Consider the following 20,254-nt stretch of genomic DNA (forward strand, 5'->3'; position numbering starts at 1 on the left):
TTGCATTGTGATCCAAACACACCAACCAGCCTCAGATACTACAGCTCTGATTCTCTGCTCCATTCTCCTGCTATGCCACATACATGCTCCTGGCATCTGGGAATCAAGATGGCACATTTTGCCCAGTGTGGCTGGAAAGTGGGGAGCCAGGGGAGATTGGTGACATGGTTAGTGATGAGAATAACTGCCAGACTGAACTACCTTTCGTGGCACCTAGCCTCAGGTTCTTACCATTGGTAAAGCAGCCAATTGCTAGTCACATAGATAGCTTACAAATAAGATGTCCTTAAATCTGGAGGAAGAAACTCTAGTCCTAAAAGCATCAGACACACTACGCTGTTGGAGCCTTTGTGGGTCTTTGACCTGTAAGTCCAGAATGACCCTGAGGCTCTGCCGTCCCCTGTGAAAATTCAAATTAAAGTACGTCTTCAGAGACTTGCTACTGAGTCAGCGTCAACCTGCGAAGTTAACCCAGCTAGGGGCTGGATCCTCAAGGACTACTTTATGAGCTTTTGCTTTTCCAAACTTGAGTTGTTTGAATACACGCCCCATTGTCGTGAGGTTTGCCCTATCTGCTTATGTGATTATTTGTATTATTTTCTTTAAATCAAATCATTTCTTAAATAAAATGAGCCTCATTCTAAGAAATGATACCTATGAAATCAGAAGTTGGAGACGCTAGATATATTTTGGTCCATTACAAATTAAGATACATCTCAGATCTTCAAAGTATGCCTTCTTGCTCCATTTGACATTGTGTGGACTCCATTGAGTGTGTGCACATCACGAGTCGGGATGCTTTGATAGGTTTTTCTCATTTTTCAGAGGGAAGGGACCTTGACTGAATATGGTACTGTGCCAAGTGCATGGAAACCCTGCCTTCCTGGTATACCCTGATTTCTGATTTCCTAGGAAAAGTCAAGACTGTCACTTAACCTTCCTAAAAAGTTGATTCGTGACTCTGCTTTTCCTCACATACATCCTCAGGGATATGAACTGGGCTTAGAAGATGCTTAAAGCAGACCTAGAGTTTGGGGACTGTGAAGTTTTGAGATGCTGTCAAACTCATTGATTCAGCAGTTTACTCTGGGATATTCCTGATCAGTGTAATATCTGGTAAACATTAATCACTGACCATATCACCCAACAGATCTGTGCTGATGTAAAATTGTTGTTTGTTAAACAGAAGCAGAAAGTGACCTTTTCCCTGTGCTAACTTCCTTCAGCCTTACCTGTTATGTTTAAAAAACAAAAAAGAAATATAGCCTTGCATTAATTTTAAATAACTTTGAGCCAGCAAACATTTCTGTGAATTTACAACTATTACTTGGTGAGGTTGCCCAGTGCCACCCCCTTACTTATTTATCTATATCCGTCCACCTTGCTTTTCAACCCACACTTTATAAAGAAGGCACCCTTGTGACTGTTTCTTTAAGCATAGACATTTTTAGATCAGATACAGAGGAGGGAACACCCAAGATCCTTAGTACTCAAGTTATGGTCCATGGCCCAGCAATTCTGGGGGCTTTTTCCACATGCGTAGTCGTGCCCCACCCCACCACCCAGAACCACCAAATCGGATTTATATCTGTAGTAAAGTTCAAGAAGCACTACTCTAGGAATAGCAGTGGGAAAGGAAGGTTGTATGCCCTTTTCTCCAGACACAGTTCTTACAGTCTCTTCAGGCCCAGTCAACATTCTTGGAGTCATTCTCCTGCCATTCTCAATTTTTGGCTTATCTGCATATACTTATTACTACTATCTACTTAATATTGTTCATAAGTTGTCTCCTTTAAATAGGTTGTGTAAAAAGTAACTACTGAGAAATCATGTTTCTGATGTCCTCATAAAAGCTTTTTCCAACGCAGATGAATATAAGTTCAGAACTATGCAAGTGAGGGTATACCATGCAAACCCACCCAGCACGCCACTAGTGGACCATGCCCTGAGAACCACTATAGAAAAATAACTCTCTATTTCTCCCAGCATAATTTGCAAATCAAGAAAGAAGGGGGGAACAGAAACCAACTCTGGACATAAATGGTTAATAGCTTGCATTTCAGATGTAAAGTTAGTTAAGGTAGCCCTCACATCTCGGAGCACAATATTGAGAGCAGATAATAACAATAATCTCCATCATTGTTTAAAAGCACAAATCTGGCACTTAATAGACTAATTCACAGTCACTCCAATTGCAAGTTTTACTCATGAATATCGTATCACAAGGGAATGTGAAATCCTCTAATTAAACATGATTTGAAAAGCAGCAGAAAATTGAGATGATGAGCGTTCTGGGGAAGGAGAGTCAAGGATTCCCTGCGTGAGAAAGAAAGAGAGAGAAGCATGTGTGTTTGTTACAGTTTGTAGAGAACTCCATCCTTACTCATTCTAGGGTAGGCCCTTTAATAGGCTTTAATAAAACACCCTTCTCTTTGTGGGAGGATTACAGGACCCATTGTCAACTTACTTTTGGAAAACTGATTAATACACATGTAGGGTGGTGGTTTTCTGCAGTGAGTGAGAAGTGAAAATTAAGGCAGTGTGCTAGAAATGCAGTGTCTAAGTTGTCTCCCAACTCTTCGGTGTGAAATAAGAAGCCCATCTGCTTCTCAAAGTGTTTTCAGTGACAGTTGAAGGAGAAAGGTCATTTTTACAAAGCTGCCAGGGAAACGCATGCGGCGCTTGCATCGTCGTTTCTCCTTTTCCCACGTCTCATCTGCTCTTCTTCAGGCAGATGTAAGACCTTTTCGCCCTATAGCTATAGTATGGAACGTGAAGAAACTCTACCTGTTGTTCTGTTTTCTGCAAGAGACTGTGATTGGACTTCAGCTGATTTTGAGGGGCTATACAATAGTGTGAAAAACGCCAGAAGAATAAACTGTAAAGTGGAAAATAGTACTAAGTATTTAAGGAATCATGTCTTTGAGATTGTGAATCTACATTGTTCTTAGAAGAGGTCGTTGCGATCAAGGTTCAAGGCCAGCTTGTCTAGTTTGGTATCGTTTTGTGTGACTGAGCATGTTTGATTCGCGTTAATGATCAAATATTTCACAAATATTTGATAACAATTAGTTTTTGTAAATTTAATAATTTCAAATCAGAAGTCCGATTATATTTTCAGATATAACCTAATCACTAGAATGTTCTCAGATCAAATTCATATTCCCATCTTCAAACCTAAGAAGTAAGTGATATGGTTCAGTACAATCTCATTGAAAGTAAGACATGATAACAAAGTCACAGGCAGGGAAATGTGGTAAGAACTAAAAAGTGAAGAGAGAAAAGAGAAAATAGGATCATTTTGTATAAGCTGTCATTGAAGATTCAGCAAATAAATGTAAAAGCTTTAAAATAGTAGTGGCTTCCATTGATGCATGCCATTGTAGCTTAAGTGTAACTTAGGACACTCCTTATTAGTGATAGGGCTAAAACTGTTTATGAAGAGAACAGCTTTCTGGAAACCCAAGGTGTCTGATTTAATGTAATGTTTCGGCTGGGAATAAGCAGTCTCTTACTGTCCAGACAAAAATCACAGGCTGGGATGGACCTGGAAAAGGAGGATTCTGTGGCTTACAGTGTTGTTAGGTTGACATAGAGATGGACATGGGACCAAATAATTTGGAAGGATAACAGACAGAGAGACATAGAAGTCTTTTGTCAACAAAATGGCCTTTCTGATGAGTATGCTCGGTGCCTGTCTCAGTCTCAGAGTTCCATAAATGTTGGCTGAATGGATGAAAGTCCTAAATGGTGGGAATGAAGAAGGTGGCCAGTGGGGAAAGGAGGGAGGCAGAACAGCTTTTAAGTCAAAGGAGGTGGGAAAGGGGTGTATAGTGCTTTTTGGTTTGTGTATTTGCAGTTGGTTAGGGATGAGTGAGAGGGGAATAGCAAGCAGCCCCCCGCTCCACAGCCGTGATGAAGACACCGATGCTCCTTCCTGAACAGCTTCATTCACTCCTTTAACAGATATCCATTCAGCACCTACTCCTTATTCATCTTGTCAGTACCAGGATGTGCCATTGGTGCCTATTCCCTGTGCCAGCTGCATATCCTTGGTGGAAGTTTGGTGGAGGTTTTACCACTGGGAGGAGCTCTTGAGTGATTCTCTTCAGTTTTCAAACGAGGGAACTGGAGGGCAGAGCAGTGAAAGGACTTGCAGGATTCCTGGTTACAAGCAGAGCTGTCATGACAAATGAGGCCTCCCGACACTGTGCTCCCAACCCTTCCTATAGAGAAATAGCGCTGGCCCTCAGGAAAAGGAACAGTTATACTCCGTTAACATGTTAAGCAGAGAAAGCCACGTAGCACATTCTGCAGAGGTTTTTCAGTACACAAAGGATCAACAGGGTCTGGGAAACAAAGTTTCCCCTAGGCATTTATTCTTCAAAAAGTTCGGCTGCTATGGTTTTATTTTTATTAAAAATCTATCTCTCCTGCTACCCGTCAAACCTCAAAAGTTATTTTATAGCTTAATGTAATTTTGAAAGTTGTTATGTAATTTTAACTGTAAATTCTTTTGAAAACATGAGCAGTATGTTGGGGAAAAAGAAATCTAACAAAAGTGAAATTTAAAAAATGCCAACGCTTACATTTACGTTCATTTCGACTAAAGTATCAAACCATTCATTGGGGGTAGAGTAGTGTTTTCATCAAACGGTGCTGGGACAACATTTAAAAAAATGAAGTTAGACCCCTGACTCATATCATATGCAAAAATTAACTTAAAACAGACCAGAGGCTTAAATGTGAAAGCTAAAGCTATAAAGTTCTGGGAAGCAAACCTAGAAGTAAATCTTTGTTGCCTTGCATTAGGCAATGGTTTCCGAGATGTAACACCAAAAACAGAAGGAACCAAAGAAAAAATATATAAATCGGACCTCATCAGAATTCAAAATGTTTGTGCTTTAAAGCACACCGTAAAAAAGGTAAAAAGACAACCCACAAAACAGGAGTAAATATTTGCAAAAAGACAGCCCAATTAAAAAATAGGCCAAGGCTCTGAATAGACATTTTTCTATAGAAGATACACACGTGGCAGTAAGCACATGAGAATATGTGCAGCCTCATTAATCATTAGGGAAATTCAATCAAAAGCACAATAAGGTACCATTTCCTAGCTGTGAGGATGGCTGGAATAAAGATACACAACAAGTATTTGCAAGGACATGGAGAAATTAGAACCCTCACACAGTGCTGGTGAGAATATAAAGTGCTTTGGAAAGTGGTCTCAAAGTTCTTCCAGATGTCAACCGTAGAGTTACCATAGAACCCAACAGTTCAACTTCTAGGTAGATAGCCCCTAAAATTGAAAACAGATACTTAGAGTACATGTACGTCCACGTTCACACCAGCAATACTCACAATAGCCAAAATGTGGAAATAACCCAAATGTTCATCAACAGATGAATGGTAAATGTGCTATGTATGTACAATGGAATACTGTTCAGTTACAAAAGGAAATAAAGTACTAGTAAATGCTACAGTGTAAACGAATGAACCTCCAAGGATTATGGGAAATGAAAGAAGCAAGGCAAAAAAGAACATATACTGTATGATTCCCTTGATGTGAAATGTCCAAAATAGATACACCTCTAGAGACAGAAAGATTAGTGATTGGCGGGGGCTGGGAGTTGGGAGGAAGTGGGGAATGACTGCTAATGGGTACAGGATTTCTTTTGAGAGATGATAAAAATGTTCCAAAAGTAACTGGTGATGATGGTTATACAACTCCGTGAATATTGAATTATGCACTTTAAATGAGTGAATTGTATGATACGTAAACTATAACTCAGTAAAACTTGAAAAATGTATTTCCACAATTTTGAGTGAGTAGAGAACAACCGATGTAGTCTTCTATAATTTAATTTATCAAATACCATGCCAGTGAAATAAAATACAGTTAATAATCTGGGCAGGATTTCCTTTTTTTGGTGTTTGTGGGGAAGCATAAACCCTAATGGGCACAGATACGTGTAGCCTTTTGCTACAGATAAATTGGAAATTTGGAGAGGAGGAAAACAAATTTGGAAAGAGGCAGATTTGGAAAAGGGAAGAAAAATTAAGGGGAAACATAAAAGACAGACATGAGAACTTGGGTCAGTGCACAGGAAAAGCTGGGAATGTGCCTTCAGGTGAAGGGAAAACTGGCATTTCAGTTGGCAGGAAATGACTTGGCAGATAGCAAGGTCACTCTTCGCTTCATCTCCTTCAGAAATTCTTCCCTCTTAGTTACCACAGGGGAAATTAGCTTACAGGACTAACAGTGTAAGGATCACTGAAGACTGCGGACAGCAGAGTTGAGATGTTGTCCTTATTTAGCAGGTGGATTTAATAATTCCAGTTTGAAGCTTTGGTTAAGTAGTGACCTTAGGAATGTAATCATGAAATGTCATAAGGATCCATAACCATTATATAAAATTGTCTCAAAAACTAAGGTCAGTGTTGAAGTGAAGACCTTGGGTGGTATACTTTGATGCAGAAAAAAATAAATAGAAGAAAATATCCTACTTAACTGTCATTGAAAATGACACCCTTATATCCTACTGAATATATACTGGATTTGGTATCATGTAACGTCAGAAATTATTACATATTTATATGTAATTATACTTTTTATGCAAGTTGGTTCTTTCTAATCTGAAATGCTATCACTATTTTTGTGTTAAAATTATATTTAATTTTTACATATCAAGGATTATCAAGAAAAATTTAAATTAACTGGCTTTTCTCAAATGCATACTATCTGTGTTTTATATATTCAGAATAAAATTAAATAATAGAAAGTGTCATAACGATAGTTTCTCATGTAGCTTTGCATAATTCTGGTCTTTACCTACAAGACTTTTTTTTAAAAAGGCAAACACCAGTTGAGTGTATATCCACACAGAAATGAAATAGAACAATATATTTACTGTCTGTTCATTCATAAATCCACCTAACGTTTATGAAGCCATGGTTGTTTGTTTTGTTTTGTTTTCTTGTTTTTTTTGGGAGACCGTGTCTTGCTCTGTCATCTGTCACCCAGGCTAGAGTGCAGTGGTACGATCGGGCTCACTGCAACCTCTGCCTTCCAGGTTCAAGTGATTCTCCTGTCTCAGCCTCCTGTGTAGCTGGGATTACAGGTGCCCCCCACCACACCTGACTAATTTTTGTATTTTTTAGTAGAGATGGGGTTTCACCATGTTAGCCAGGCAGGTCTCAAACTCCTGACCTTAAATGATCCACACACTTCAGCCTCCCAAAGTGCTGGAATTATAGGCGTGAGCCACCGCAACTGGCGTCAAACCCGTTTTCTGTTGGAGGTACTAAGTATGTGGAGCTGAAAAAGTGATCCCTGCGCCTAGGAATGTTCAACCTGGGAGTTAGTAGTAAAATACACCTTATTAAACAATTGACCCTAAAGTTTTACAAGTCTAATTTTGGCAAACATGTTTAAGTCTTTTAAAAACAAAACCTACCTATTTTCGTCACTGACCCTAGCAGCTTTTCAGAAATGATACTTTACACATTGGTGAGTTTACCCTTGAATAATTTACTTAAATGATTAGGCTCACTGCTTTATTTTACCATCAGATGCCCAGATCATCCTTTTCCCACCATGTTTCATCCTGCAAATGTAGCTCTAAATTAATTCAAGATAGAAACATTATTTTCCTCATTTTTATTTCCCTTCTTGTCTTTTTTGGCACGACCCAAAAGGCAGCAAGAATATAAATGCTTGTTCCACTTTTTTGAGAAAACAGAAAAGCTCCCATTCAGAGGGGCAGCTGGTGTTGTCCAATGATGCTTCATACAGAACGACTGCAAAGCTAAAAGCGAGACCCAGTCGCACGTGCAGCGGGTGTGTGGTATTCACTGTGCCACTGTTAAGAGCACACGGCAGACTGGAAATCAAGTCCTGCATATCACTTGATTCTTTTCCTACTGCATACATATATGCAAACACACATGTGTGCAAAAAAATTAATAATTGCACAGCAACAGTTCCTACAATGTGCAAAATTAAAACTTCAAAAGATATAAAAAGTATGGTGAAAACCGAGTTTCCCTGCTACTCCTGACTCCCTGTACCCCTCCCCAGAGGCAACAGTTGTTCCAGTTTCTTAGGTATCTTTCCAAAAAGATGCTAACAAGTCACTTCTGCCAGCTTGTTCTCTCTCCTTCCAAAGCCAAACACTTTGTGTCAGACAATTGTGCATTTAAAAGTGTCCAGTTTTATGTTAAATATGAAAAGCAAATGACAATAGTGTGTACAGTATGTTTCCATTTTCTAAAATAATAACGTGTTAGAAGAGAAATGCAATGTAAACCAGAATGGTAAATGATGCCTAGGTTGGTGTGTGGGGGTGCACTTCCTTCGGGAGCCACTGCAGTTTAATATGTGAACCTGTAAAAGCAAGAGCATGTAATCTTTTCATAATAAAGAAATTTTTTAACAAGAGACAGATTCACAAGCGGTCTTCTGAATGTGTAAATGTACCCGTGTGTGAAGAGTATGAGTTTCTTTAGACTTCGGTTACAACTGGTTGCCTTCTAAGGCCCTAGTGAGTTGTTACCTGCCCTTTGAAGTAGTGATAACAAGTTGAACTAAAAGTAAATTCTTAGACGTGAATAGTTTTTTTTCAGATCTTGGATCCTTCACAGTAAGTTAACTAAAAACAGGATGGGGAACAGCAAACATCGTGTTAAATTCTACACATTTTATTTCGAGTCCAAAACCCTGCTAGTGAATGTATATTGTTATTTTCTCTTGTATTATTATTTTCAGAACACCCCCAGCTTAACCCAGGAAGCACAGCCGTTTAACCATTTACAGTTCTAACTAGTAATATTGATTTTTCATCCTAACTAGTTCAGGCTCCTTGTTTCCAAATAGAAAAAAATCACACAAAATATGTATACTGGCGAAGAATGTACTCGGCATGTAGCATTTTTCAAGAGCAACTTGATAGAATATTCAGTGTTAAATTTTGGTACTCATTAATTGAGTGATTCTATTTCTCTGAATATATCTTCTGGTAGCAGTCAGTTGTGATACTTTGGGATGTTTAAGCTGGTAAATTTTATTTCTAACATTATTTACAAATATAACAAACATGAAGAGAAACTCAATGTCCAAAATAGAGGAATGGTTAAATGTTGGCATATAATTAGAGTTAAGACGGCATGCAATGGACTATTACCCATCAGTAAATAAGATTTTTGAAGATGAGTTGAGAACGTGAGAAAGTATTTACACAATTAAGTTAAATGTAAAAGAATGATATAAATATTCATGCCTTACCTTATCAAGTGTGTGTGTACTTGAAGGTAGTTTTTTTTCTTTTCAGGATTTTCAAGTTTTCTACAACAAAAATATTTTACTCTTTTAAAGTTACAAGAATAATCTCAAAATTGCTAAAGAAAATAACTATTAAAGTTGGGATATTTTTCTCTTCTTTTTAAGCTATTGATTAAAAGTTTTCTTTTGAAATGATTTTCTTCCCCCTTAGAGTATCTGAGAATTCTACTACTGTTGAAGTATTCTTTCATTTGTAATACTGTTAATAAATTTTTAAAATTCTTTTTTCATACTATCTATTTTATTCATTCACAGATCTGAAGATGGACACAAATAGGTAGTAATTCTTTACTTGGGTCCAATGCAGTTTTACCCTCTTAACTGCTTAGGGAATATCCTTTTATTGTTTGGCTTTATAAATCTCACTATAGCTACTTGAGTTCCCTTGCTGTCTTCCTTTCTTGTATGAGGGGCACCTTTCTGTATTTTTATAAGTTATTTTTCTACCTTTAAAAAAAATTTTTTTTTTTTTTTTTAATTCTAAGACCTGTTTTCTTTGTTAGGACAAAATAGCTTGTTATTATCTTTAAGTTGTACTAGATTTCCAGCAAAATTATTCAAAAGTCATAGGGAGACGTAATGATCTTTGATCAGATGTAGTTCTGTGTGTCTGTGTGTTTACTTTCGAGGCTCCTTGGTTTGTGTTCATAATACACTTACTGTGGGTTGTCTAAGTCAGGGACAAGTGGCGTTTGTGTACATCTGCTCTATGAATGTAAATTGATAAAATACATGAATATACATCCTGATGGCAATATGAAATGAAATACAGGCCTCTTGTGTGTGTGCGCGCACGCGTGTGTGTGCTTGTGTAATCATCATTCACTGTGCTTGAAGTTCAAAGTCAGGCAGAGACAGTCGAGTAAGTTGCAAAATAGCCCTTCCCGGGAAGGGAATGCACTTGAGTACGAAACAGAACTCTCAATGTTAGTTTTACATTTCTGTCTGATGGAATTTAAGGTTATGGAAACAACTGTAAAAATAATTTGTCTGAAAGAAGTCTGGATGCAGAAATATAATAGAGAAAATATTTGAGAATATGGTTCATCAGCGAGTGCAACAGATACTGTTCCCCGAGCACCACATGGTGCGGATCAAAGCATCCCATGACTTGGATCCGTGTGGCCAGATCATTACGTATTGATTGGAACCCCACTGGAGGATTAACCCCTTCGTGTTCATGCCAAATTTTCTCTCACTCTTGGTGTTAGGAATTTTAGGAATATAATCTTCTTGCCATTATTAGCTTTAAAAAAAAGTAATCATCTGCTTGGATACATTTGTCTTGCTAAATTATTTTGGTATTATTCTAAATTATTTAATTGTACTCTTCTTTGCTAGATAAAATTAACTTGGGAAAAAATATGGGATTATATGAAGGCAGTTTCTGGGGGAAGGGAAGGGAAGAAAATGGGTGATATTCCTTGTAGATATAGCAAGAGAATCTCAAAATCAAGTACAGATTTTATCATTTTCATTATGTAGATTAAATAAGTTCTAGCTTTTTAAAGACTCCTTCGCAGTCTGAGTAAAGAGCTTTGCATCTAACAAAAGCCTGTCAAACACTTTTTCGTACATAGATGTACATTTCTAACATTTGACTAAATACATTTAGGTATAATTTAATTCTTGCTTTTAGCAAACAATGCAGAATTAATTAGTCAATTACACGGGATGGGGGAAATCACAGATTTGTCTTGTCCACATTTGGCCATGTGGGCTCCTCCTGCCTTTTTTATCCTCGTCTGGTGGAATGGTTCTTGGCAGCAAATTCATTCTCTGGTCTTCTGTGTGTTTTCTTTCAGTTTGTCCCATGAGGAGCACCCCCATAGCCATCCTCTCTATGGACATGGTGTATGCAAGTGGCCAGGCTGTGAAGCAGTGTGCGAAGATTTCCAATCATTTCTAAAGTAAGAAAGATTTTATTTTGTTTTCTTATTTTACACAGACAACACCTCCCACTGTTCATGCTTTGCTCATAAAATGCCTTTTTGATGGAGAGTTTCACTTCAACCCTTTGAGAGTGGACTCTAAATCACAAGGTCTAGCGCACTGTCATAGGAATAGTTACAAAATCTATTGAGGGTTGTACTACAATGGGAAAAAGACTTACATCCAAAGGCATAAGTCTCAGTTAGAGCCTGTATTTACCCATTTTTCAGAGTGACAAGGATTTAAAAAGAAAAAAATGATCCCAGTATTAAACTTGCAGTTATTTAGCGCTTACTTTTATCATGCCCTTACATATTAAATCAGTGACATATGCACTATACATAAAAAATATATATATTTTTGTTGTTGGAGGTATCATCTTTTTTTTATATTGTACTTTAAGTTCTACGGTACATGTGCACAACGTATAGGTTTGTTACATGTGTATACATGTGCCATGTTGGTGTGCTGCACCCATTAACTCGCGATTTACATTACGTATATCTCCTAATGCTATCCCTCCCCCCTCCCCCCACCCCACAACAGGCCCCAGTGTGTGATGTTCCCCTTCCTGTGTCCAAGTGTTCTCATTGTTTAATTCCCACCTATGAGTGAGAACATGCGGTGTTTGGTTTTCTGTCCTTGCTATAGTTTGCTCAGAATGATGGTTTCCAGCTTCATCCATGTCCCTACAAAGGATGTGAACTCATCCTTTTTTATGGGTGCATAGTATTCCATGTTGTATATGTGCCACATTTTCTTAATCCAGTCTATCATTGATGGACATTTGGGTTGGTTCCCAGTCTTTGCTATTGTGAATAGTGCCGCAGTAAACACGTGTGCATGTGTGTCTTTATAGCAGCATGGTTTATAAACCTTTGGGTATATACCCAGTAATGGGATGGCTGGGTCAAATGGTATTTCCAGTTCTAGATCCTTGAGGAATCGCCACACTGTCTTCCACGATGGTTGAACTAGTTTACATTCCCACCAACAGTATAAGAGTGTTCCTATTTCTCCACATCCTCTCCAGCACCTGTTGTTTCCTGACTTTTTAATGATCACCATTCTAACTGGTGTGAGATGGTATCTCATTGTGGTTTTGATTTGCATTTCTCTGATGACCAGTGATGATGAGCATTTTTTCATGTGTCTGTTGGCTGCATAAATGTCTTCTTTTGAGAAGTGTCTGTTCATATCCTTCACCCACTTTTTGATGGGGTTGTTTGATTTTTTTCTTGTAGATTTGTTTAAGTTCTTTGTAGATTCTGGATATTAGCCCTTTGTCAGATGGGTAGATTGTAAAAATTTTCTCTCATTCTGTAGGTTGTCTCTTCACTCTGATGGTAGTTTCTTTTGCTGTGCAGAAGCTCTTTAGTTTAATTAGATCCCATTTGTCAATTTTGGCTTTTGTTGCTGTTGCTTTTGGTGTTTTAGACATGAAGTCCTTGCCCATGCCTGTGACCTGAATGGTATTGCCTAGGTTTTCTTCTAGGGTTTTTATGGTTTTAGGTCTAACATTTAAGTCTTTAATCCATCTTGAATTAATTTTTGTATAAGGTGTAAGGAAGGGATCCAGTTTCAGCTTTCTACATATGGCTAGCCAGTTTTCCCAGCACCATTTATTAAATAGGGAATCCTTTCCCCATTTCTTGTTTTTGTCAGGCTTGTCAAAGATCTGATGGTTGTAGATGTGTGGTATTATTTCTGAGGGCTCTGTTCTGTTTCATTGGTCTATATCTCTGTTTTGATACCAGTACCATGCTGTTTTGGTTACTGTAGCCTTGTAGTATAGTTTGAAGTCAGGTAGCATGATGCCTCCGGCTTTGTTCTTTTTGCTTAGGAATGTCTTGGCAATGCACACTCTTTTTTGGTTCCATATGAACTTTAAAGTAGTTTTTTCCAATTCTGTGAAGAAAGTCATTGGTAGCTTGCTGGGGATGGCATTGAATCTATAAATTACCTTGGGCAGTATGGCCATTTTCATGATATTAATTCTTACTATCCATGAGCATGGAATGTTCTTCCATTTGTTTATGTCCTCTTTTATTTCGTTGAGCAGTGGTTTGCAGTTCTCCTTGAAGAGGTCCTTCACGTCCCTTGTAAGTTGGATTCCTAGGTAGTTTATTCACTTTGAAGCAATTGCATGTGCACTATATTTTTTATAAAATTGGTGACAATTACTGGCCAATTGCAGCTGGGTGATTGGACCCATTCTTTATTATATAAATGTAGAAAGTGGATGCCGAGGAAGGCTAACAATTTGATTCTTAACTTCCTATATTGATACTGACTTCTGTTCGGGTTCTTGTCCTTATACGGAGAGTGGAGTAACTTTAATTTCTACTGTTAAGTATGACTAAAACCCGGGTTGGCCCATTTGAAGCTGTAACACCTATAAAGCATCGCTGTAAGGAAATACGTTAATCTCATAGCTGAAGTGAAATGCTTCTATGCTATTCCTTACCTGTGTTATCTTGTCAGTTAAAAAAAAAAAATTTAGACCAAACTGCCCTGCATTTTTGTATCATATAAATATATTCATAATATCATTGAATCATTAACCTATGAATTCAATATGTTACATGATATAGACATGTAATCACATATGCACATGTATACCTATAATATATGGACGTGTATAACTATAACATATGCCCATGTGTACATCTGGATGTGTGATGGTTTACAAATTGGGTGTTGGGGACCATCTCCTTCTAGCTTTTCTTTCTCATTCAAGCCCCAGGGAAACAGAGGTGAGCTGATTTATGTGCAAGTCTCCAGTTTTGTGTGGTCTTTATATTGTTAGAACAGTCTCTGTATCTGTCTTCATGAACCTGGATACAAATATTGTAATAAAGCCATCCTTAGAGAGATATCTAGTGTTACCTGCAAGCAGTTTTGGTGAATATAAATTTTTGGTTAATGAATGGAAGCCTGTGAATCTGTTTCATAGCTTACTTGCCTCAGTATTATACTCTGAGAGCAGTATGTGGTCATTGAAAACTTAAGTACTTAGAAATATTTTAAAAGAGATGTCCGAAATTGCTTCTAAATATGAACAATCAAGATCAGCAATGCTTTATTTTAAATTAAGCAACAACCCTTTACAATTATTATTATTCAGATTAGTGATAGTGGGCTTTGTTTTGTTTAGAAATCACTCACTATAGAATCTTAGTTTTGTTCTTTCCTGATCAATTGCCTAATCATATTTATATAATGAGAGAAAAAGAATTTGGCAGAGCCACTTTTAAATTCTGATTTTTTCTTGTACACCAGTGCTAGGTTTGATAAATATCTTAGTGCGATTTCTTCCACCTATAGAATGGCTAATAAACATCTGTAAATATGATTTATTGTTATAAAATCTCTAGAACTCTAAAATTGCTATCCACAAGCTCAGGGACATATATCAGTTTTAGAGTCAGAAAGGGAAACGACAGTTTCTAGACCCATTTTAAACATTTTGTTAATGGCTAAAATATTCCTACCCTAAAAAATCCTCAAATCATAGGTTCGTTTGTTATGTGAGCTGACAATTAGGTTCTATTTGTTAGGAGATTATCCCAAAAGGAAGAGAGAATAATTTTAGTATTAAAGAAAATAAAGATCATTAGAATTGGGGCCTAGATTCAATTCCTATAAAAAAGCCCATTTCTCTTCTAAAGATATTAGGAGTCTGGCACTTGTATAGGAAACCACCTATCAATTATTTACTGTGGTTTTGCACATGACACGACATGTTCTCAGTTCCTGTTTGCTCAGTGGAATTGGAATGCCCACTATCAACCTGCAACTGTTGCTTGGTTACTTCCTGGTACTTACTTATTGACTTATATTTGTAAGATGACTTTTGTTTGTAAGTTACAGAAACCCAACTTTAATTGGCTTAAGTGAAAAAAATAAATAAATGAGGGATGATAATTGGCCCCTATAGCTAGGAAGTCCAGTGGTACAGCTGGCTTCAAGCATGGCTAGATCCTGGTTTAACCAAGGCTTTTGGAGTATTGATTGTCTATTAGCTCTGTTTTTCTGTGTTGCCTTCACTTGGGGGCTGTTTCCAAGTGGAACTGAAGAGGACAGGTTTATCAGTCCCAGAGTGTGTGTCTTCCCCTGTAGCGCCAGACAAAGCCCTAGGGAGACTGTCATTGGCCCAGATTGAGTCATGTGTTCTAGCTCTGAGCCAATCACAATGACGTCCCCAGGGTTGCATTACATGCCGCCTCCAGAGCAGAGGGAGATGTTCACCCCACGTGAACCACATGGAGGCTAGGTATGAGAGAGTTGGTTCAAGAATGTAAAAATGAATATTGTAAAGTAGCAAAGGGAGAGCAAATGCTGAGTAAGAAGAAACTCCCCTAGATGCTTTCCTGAGTTACACGCTGACTGGTTGTATGTAACAAATTCAGGATTTCAACATGATTTTAACTCTTTCCTCTACAACATGATTTTAACTCTTGGAAATTCAGAGTTGTCTTCAGGTATCAGGATCTTGCCTGGTGCAGTGGAAAATAAATTAGTCTTTTTGTAGATTCACGTCTCCCACTTCTCTGTTCAGTCTAAAGGGAAATCAAATTGGCTTTGATGAAACCAACTTTGTTTTCCATTGAACCGAACTGAAAGAAGCTAGCAAACTTCTGTGGTTCAAATAAAAACCACCTGGCTTCTTTGAATGATGTCACTGGGCGGGGTGGGGGGAGTCATTGTCATCAGAGAGTAATGCATCAAGTACTTTGCTCAGATTGCTGGATTCATAGATCCTGAAAGCATCTTCAGTTGCTTCAGTGGACCAAAAGTTTTCTAGTCTATGCTTCTCTTCAGTTGTCCCTCTCTTTTTAGAAGGGATTTCTTATGGTTTAGGCAAGTTGATAGCAGTGTTGCTTGAATTCTCCTTGGTATTCTTACTTAATAAAGGTAGCATTGCTTTGACCTCGATTTAATTGTTACTTCATAGATTTTTTTTTCTTTTTTACCTACTTTCTATTCCCTTGATTTTCCACTCCTCTAGTAATAGTTTATAATTAAATAGTGCTGAACCTTAAAACAGGCATAGTGCCGAAATGCTTCACATATATTAACTCATTTAATCCTCACAAACAGCATATGCTAGTATTGTAGTAGTATTCCCAGCATACAGTTAAGGAAACTAAAGCCCAGAGAGGTTAAGTGATTTACCCAAGGTCACACACTAATAAGAGATGGAGCCAAGGTCCAAACCCAGGCAGTCTGGCTTCAGAAGACTTATTCTTAACTGCTTCATTATATAGCCTGGTTAGAGGCAGCACTTTTTATTGACAGTTTGCTTTCTACTTGGCAATGGATGTAAAGAAAGTTTTGGAGAAATGCTGACTGGGTAGTGAAGACACTATTAATATGTTCTTTGAACTAGCCACATGTCATCTGAGCCTCAGTATCAGCACATGTGATTTGGGATGTTAACCACTTTTTAGGGTTGTTAGAATTAAAAGGTACACCAGGCAAGACATGAGTGTCTTGCCCCTGCAATCCCAATGCATTGGGAAGCTGAAGTGGGAGGATTTCTTGAGGCCAAGAGTGTGAGACCAGCCTGGTCAACATAGCAAGACCCTGTCTCTGCCAAAAAAAAAAAAAAAAAAATCAGCTGGGTGCCGTGGCATGTGCCCATAGTCTTACCTACTTGGGAAGCTAAGGTGGGAGGCTCACTTCAGCCCAGAAGTTTGAGGCTGCAGTGAGCTATGCTCATGCCACACTGTACTGTAGCCTGGGTAACAAAGCAAAACCTTGTCTCTAAAAATTAAATGAATGAATGAATAAATAAAAGGTACATCATATAAACTGCCTAGCCCATACTGGGCACTCTTTAAAAGCATTAGAACCTCTTAACCTACTTAGATACATTTATATTTCAAGGATGGGTAATTTTAAATATCCAAAAATTTCCGACCTTCTACCTAGGAAGAGGAGTTGTGACTATACGAAGCGTTGATATATCAGAAGAAATTGTTCTGTAATAGAATGTTTTAATCAGAGACCTCTGGTAAAAAGTCCCACACAGAGGGGACAGCATGGCACATTTTTTCCATAAAGGGGCAGGCAGTAATTATTTTCAGCATTGTAGTCTACACAGTCTCTGTCACAGCAACTCGACTCAGCTCTGCCATTGGGGTACAAAAGCAGCCGTTGACCATGCATAAGGAACAAGGAACGAGTATGACTGTGTCCCTTGGACCACGGTGTGCTCTGTAGCATTTTTGGTTTCACCAACATGTTTTTTAGCTGAGGAATGCATTTGTGGCCCCGGACATAGCTATCCAGGGTTATGTTAGCTTGGATTCACAGAACCCTCAAGTTAGTCATATTTAGGGGGAGGTATCCATGTGAGTCATGCCCCATGATTTCATTGACCAGCCATGGTTTTTATACTTCCTCGATCTTGGGTTCTTCTACCCAGTTTTTAGGGTTCAGACCCAGGGAGAGGAAGTGATTTTGCCAGGTAACAGCTTTCTGGTCTTCTGCAGCTCCAGATTAATAAGCTGTAACTGTTACAGAGGCCAAGCTTGGTTCTTCAGGATAAAAATCCCATCTGTCAATACTGTGCCACTGTTAACAGAGAGAGGGGTTCATAAAAAAGAGAGGTGGCAGGGGGCACTCACGGGTCTAAAACTGAAGCGTATTTTTTTCCCTCCTGAGGAAGAAATATCCTAAGTGTTGGTAAATCAGAACCAGAGATTTGACACTTTTCTGTGATCATTCTGCAGCGTTTGTTCCCAAGGTGAGGTATACCACAGGGCCCTTGATTTCAAAGATAAATACTGTACAAATAACCATCCTGTTGTCTTTCCCTCACCGCCAACAGAGGGACGCTTTATCAGAATCAGCAGATACCCAGTCTGTTGTACGCATTTATTTCCCTGTTTCTTCTGAAAACAACTTGCAGTTTTAGTGTTTTTTTTTTTTTTTTAATCTAGCAACCATGAGTTATCATGTGAGTGTTGCATTTGTTAGCGCTAACTGATAGCAGCAGGTGCTTGTGCTAACTCTAATGAAATTGTCCAGCCCTGCATTGCTTGGAATCCTCCGGTAAGGGAAAAACAAAAACAAGTCTCATATCATCCAGAGAGGTGAAGCTCATCAGTGTTCTTCCATCCTCTCCCCACTTGAGTCCTTTTTTTTTTTCTTCTTTTCAAACCAGGTGAAAGACACAATCTTTACCAGTAAAAACGTGGATCTGTAATTCTTCCCTTTCCTACCCCTCCCTTTTTTTAATGCTCATATAATGCATTGGCAAAATGAGGAGAAGATTTGAAGGTTAAACCCTGACCACATTTCCCTGCTTTTAACTTAGAATGTAAAATCAGACGCAGGCCCATAGTTTCACAAACACCAGGTACTCTTATGTGCTTGTGGGAAAATGTTCCCATTTCCCCTAGTTTTTCTTTTAGGTGGCCACTTGTATAACATCTACTAAAAATATCCTTTGTATCCTTGCTTAGTATCCTATTTGAAAAGAATTTTTTTCTCTTGGTGATTTCTCACGGAGAAAAACTCCATGCAAAACAAAACAAAAATTCCCTTGCTTGTTAGTCAGATGTATGTAATTTCTGAAAGCCAAAATAAACTGTCTATGTGCTCTAATGGAAGACAGAGAAATGTTGAAGATGCCGCCCAGAGATGGAACTTTGACCCTTTCCAAAAGGTCGAAAGCTGTAGACAGTAGAGGACATTTCATTGGTAATTTGCTTTTTAAAATTTTTTTTCTGTGAATTTTACTTTTCAAAACTGTGAAGAGTTTTATGTGAAAGAAACTACTAAGTGTGCTCTGTAATGTTTTCACAAGTGTTTTTATCATGGTAACATCTTGTTTACTTTAGTTCCCTGCCTAAAACTACTTGGAACATGTTAAGAAAACATTTCAAGAAAGCCTCGACAAAGAGGCTTTTGTTTAACAGCCACCATGAGGCAGCATGGATCACAAAGGTGTTAACTTTCAGCCCCTTAAGCACTTCCACATGAAATTCCAGCAACTATGTTTGTGGTTTTGGAAAAACAAAGTGTATGTTAAAGAAACCAGGTATATGCTAATACATGTCGAAGGAGGCCGGATATCATAAATTGTTTCAAACCCATTTGTGGCTCTCAGCTTGCACGCCTGAATGTTCTGCAGTGAAATTACCTCTAGTTAGTGCAGGAGACTTCAGCCATGTAGAGGGAATAGCTGTCTATAATTGTGGATGTATGCAAATCAAATTCCAGCCTCACAATTTAAATCTCAAGAAGATGAGGATGAAAATTTTCCCCATCAGATCTGAGGTGACAAGTCTTTGAGTATTGCAAAATGAGCTGTATATTTTTATGAATTTGACTTTTCTACTTATCATGCATTTTTTATTGGTTTTAGAAAAATAAAAATAGGGTGTTACGAAAAACATTTTTTTTTTCCCTTTCAATGTGTCTTTTTTAACCTTTCTGACATTGCTCAGGAGTTCAAGACCTTTCTTCGTACTCGAAGAGGTCAAAGTGGCCTAAATACCACAGTGCCCTCTAGTGATATATAGAATATTAGATAGAAAAGTTTAGACAAGTTTGCCAAAGATAACAGGCCCAGTGCCACCACTTTGCTCAAAAGGAAGCAAATAACATTTGAACGCACTTTTTTTTCAACAAACAGATTTTCGTTAGAAATGCAAATTAAATTTAAATTTTTCTTGTCGGCTTTGAAAACATTGGAAAATTTTTTGAATGTCTACTTATGCAATTAATTCTACATATAACTGCATATATGCATGCGGTACATCTATATCACTGTAGATGCATTGTTGAGTGTTCTTATATTTTAAGAGCCATTGGTTAGCTTAGGTATTTCATGTGATCATTTCCGGCATGTAATTAGAAGGCATTACTTAAAAGACAGGGATCATCTTTGCTCCATACTTTTATTGACACTGTCTACCATATTATGGCCATGTCTAAATGGTAAAATTTATTATTAGCAATAGTGTC

The 20,254-nt window shown here is 38.0% G+C and overlaps 1 protein-coding gene across 13 annotated transcripts in view; it reads left to right on the plus strand.

Moving 5' to 3' along the window:
• The window catches only part of FOXP1 (forkhead box P1), a 631,582-nt gene that overhangs the window by 561,080 nt on the left and 50,248 nt on the right, over positions 1 to 20,254 (plus strand). For all 13 annotated transcript variants that reach the window (XM_031935180.1, XM_023200113.1, XM_031935179.1 and 10 more), the window contains one exon: positions 11,146 to 11,250. In XM_031935180.1, coding sequence (XP_031791040.1) covers positions 11,146 to 11,250 — 105 coding nt within the window. The remainder of the gene's footprint in view (positions 1 to 11,145; positions 11,251 to 20,254) is intronic.

This window comes from Piliocolobus tephrosceles, chromosome 2, assembly GCF_002776525.5.
Source record: "Piliocolobus tephrosceles isolate RC106 chromosome 2, ASM277652v3, whole genome shotgun sequence".
Classification (NCBI taxonomy): Eukaryota; Metazoa; Chordata; class Mammalia; order Primates; family Cercopithecidae; genus Piliocolobus; species Piliocolobus tephrosceles.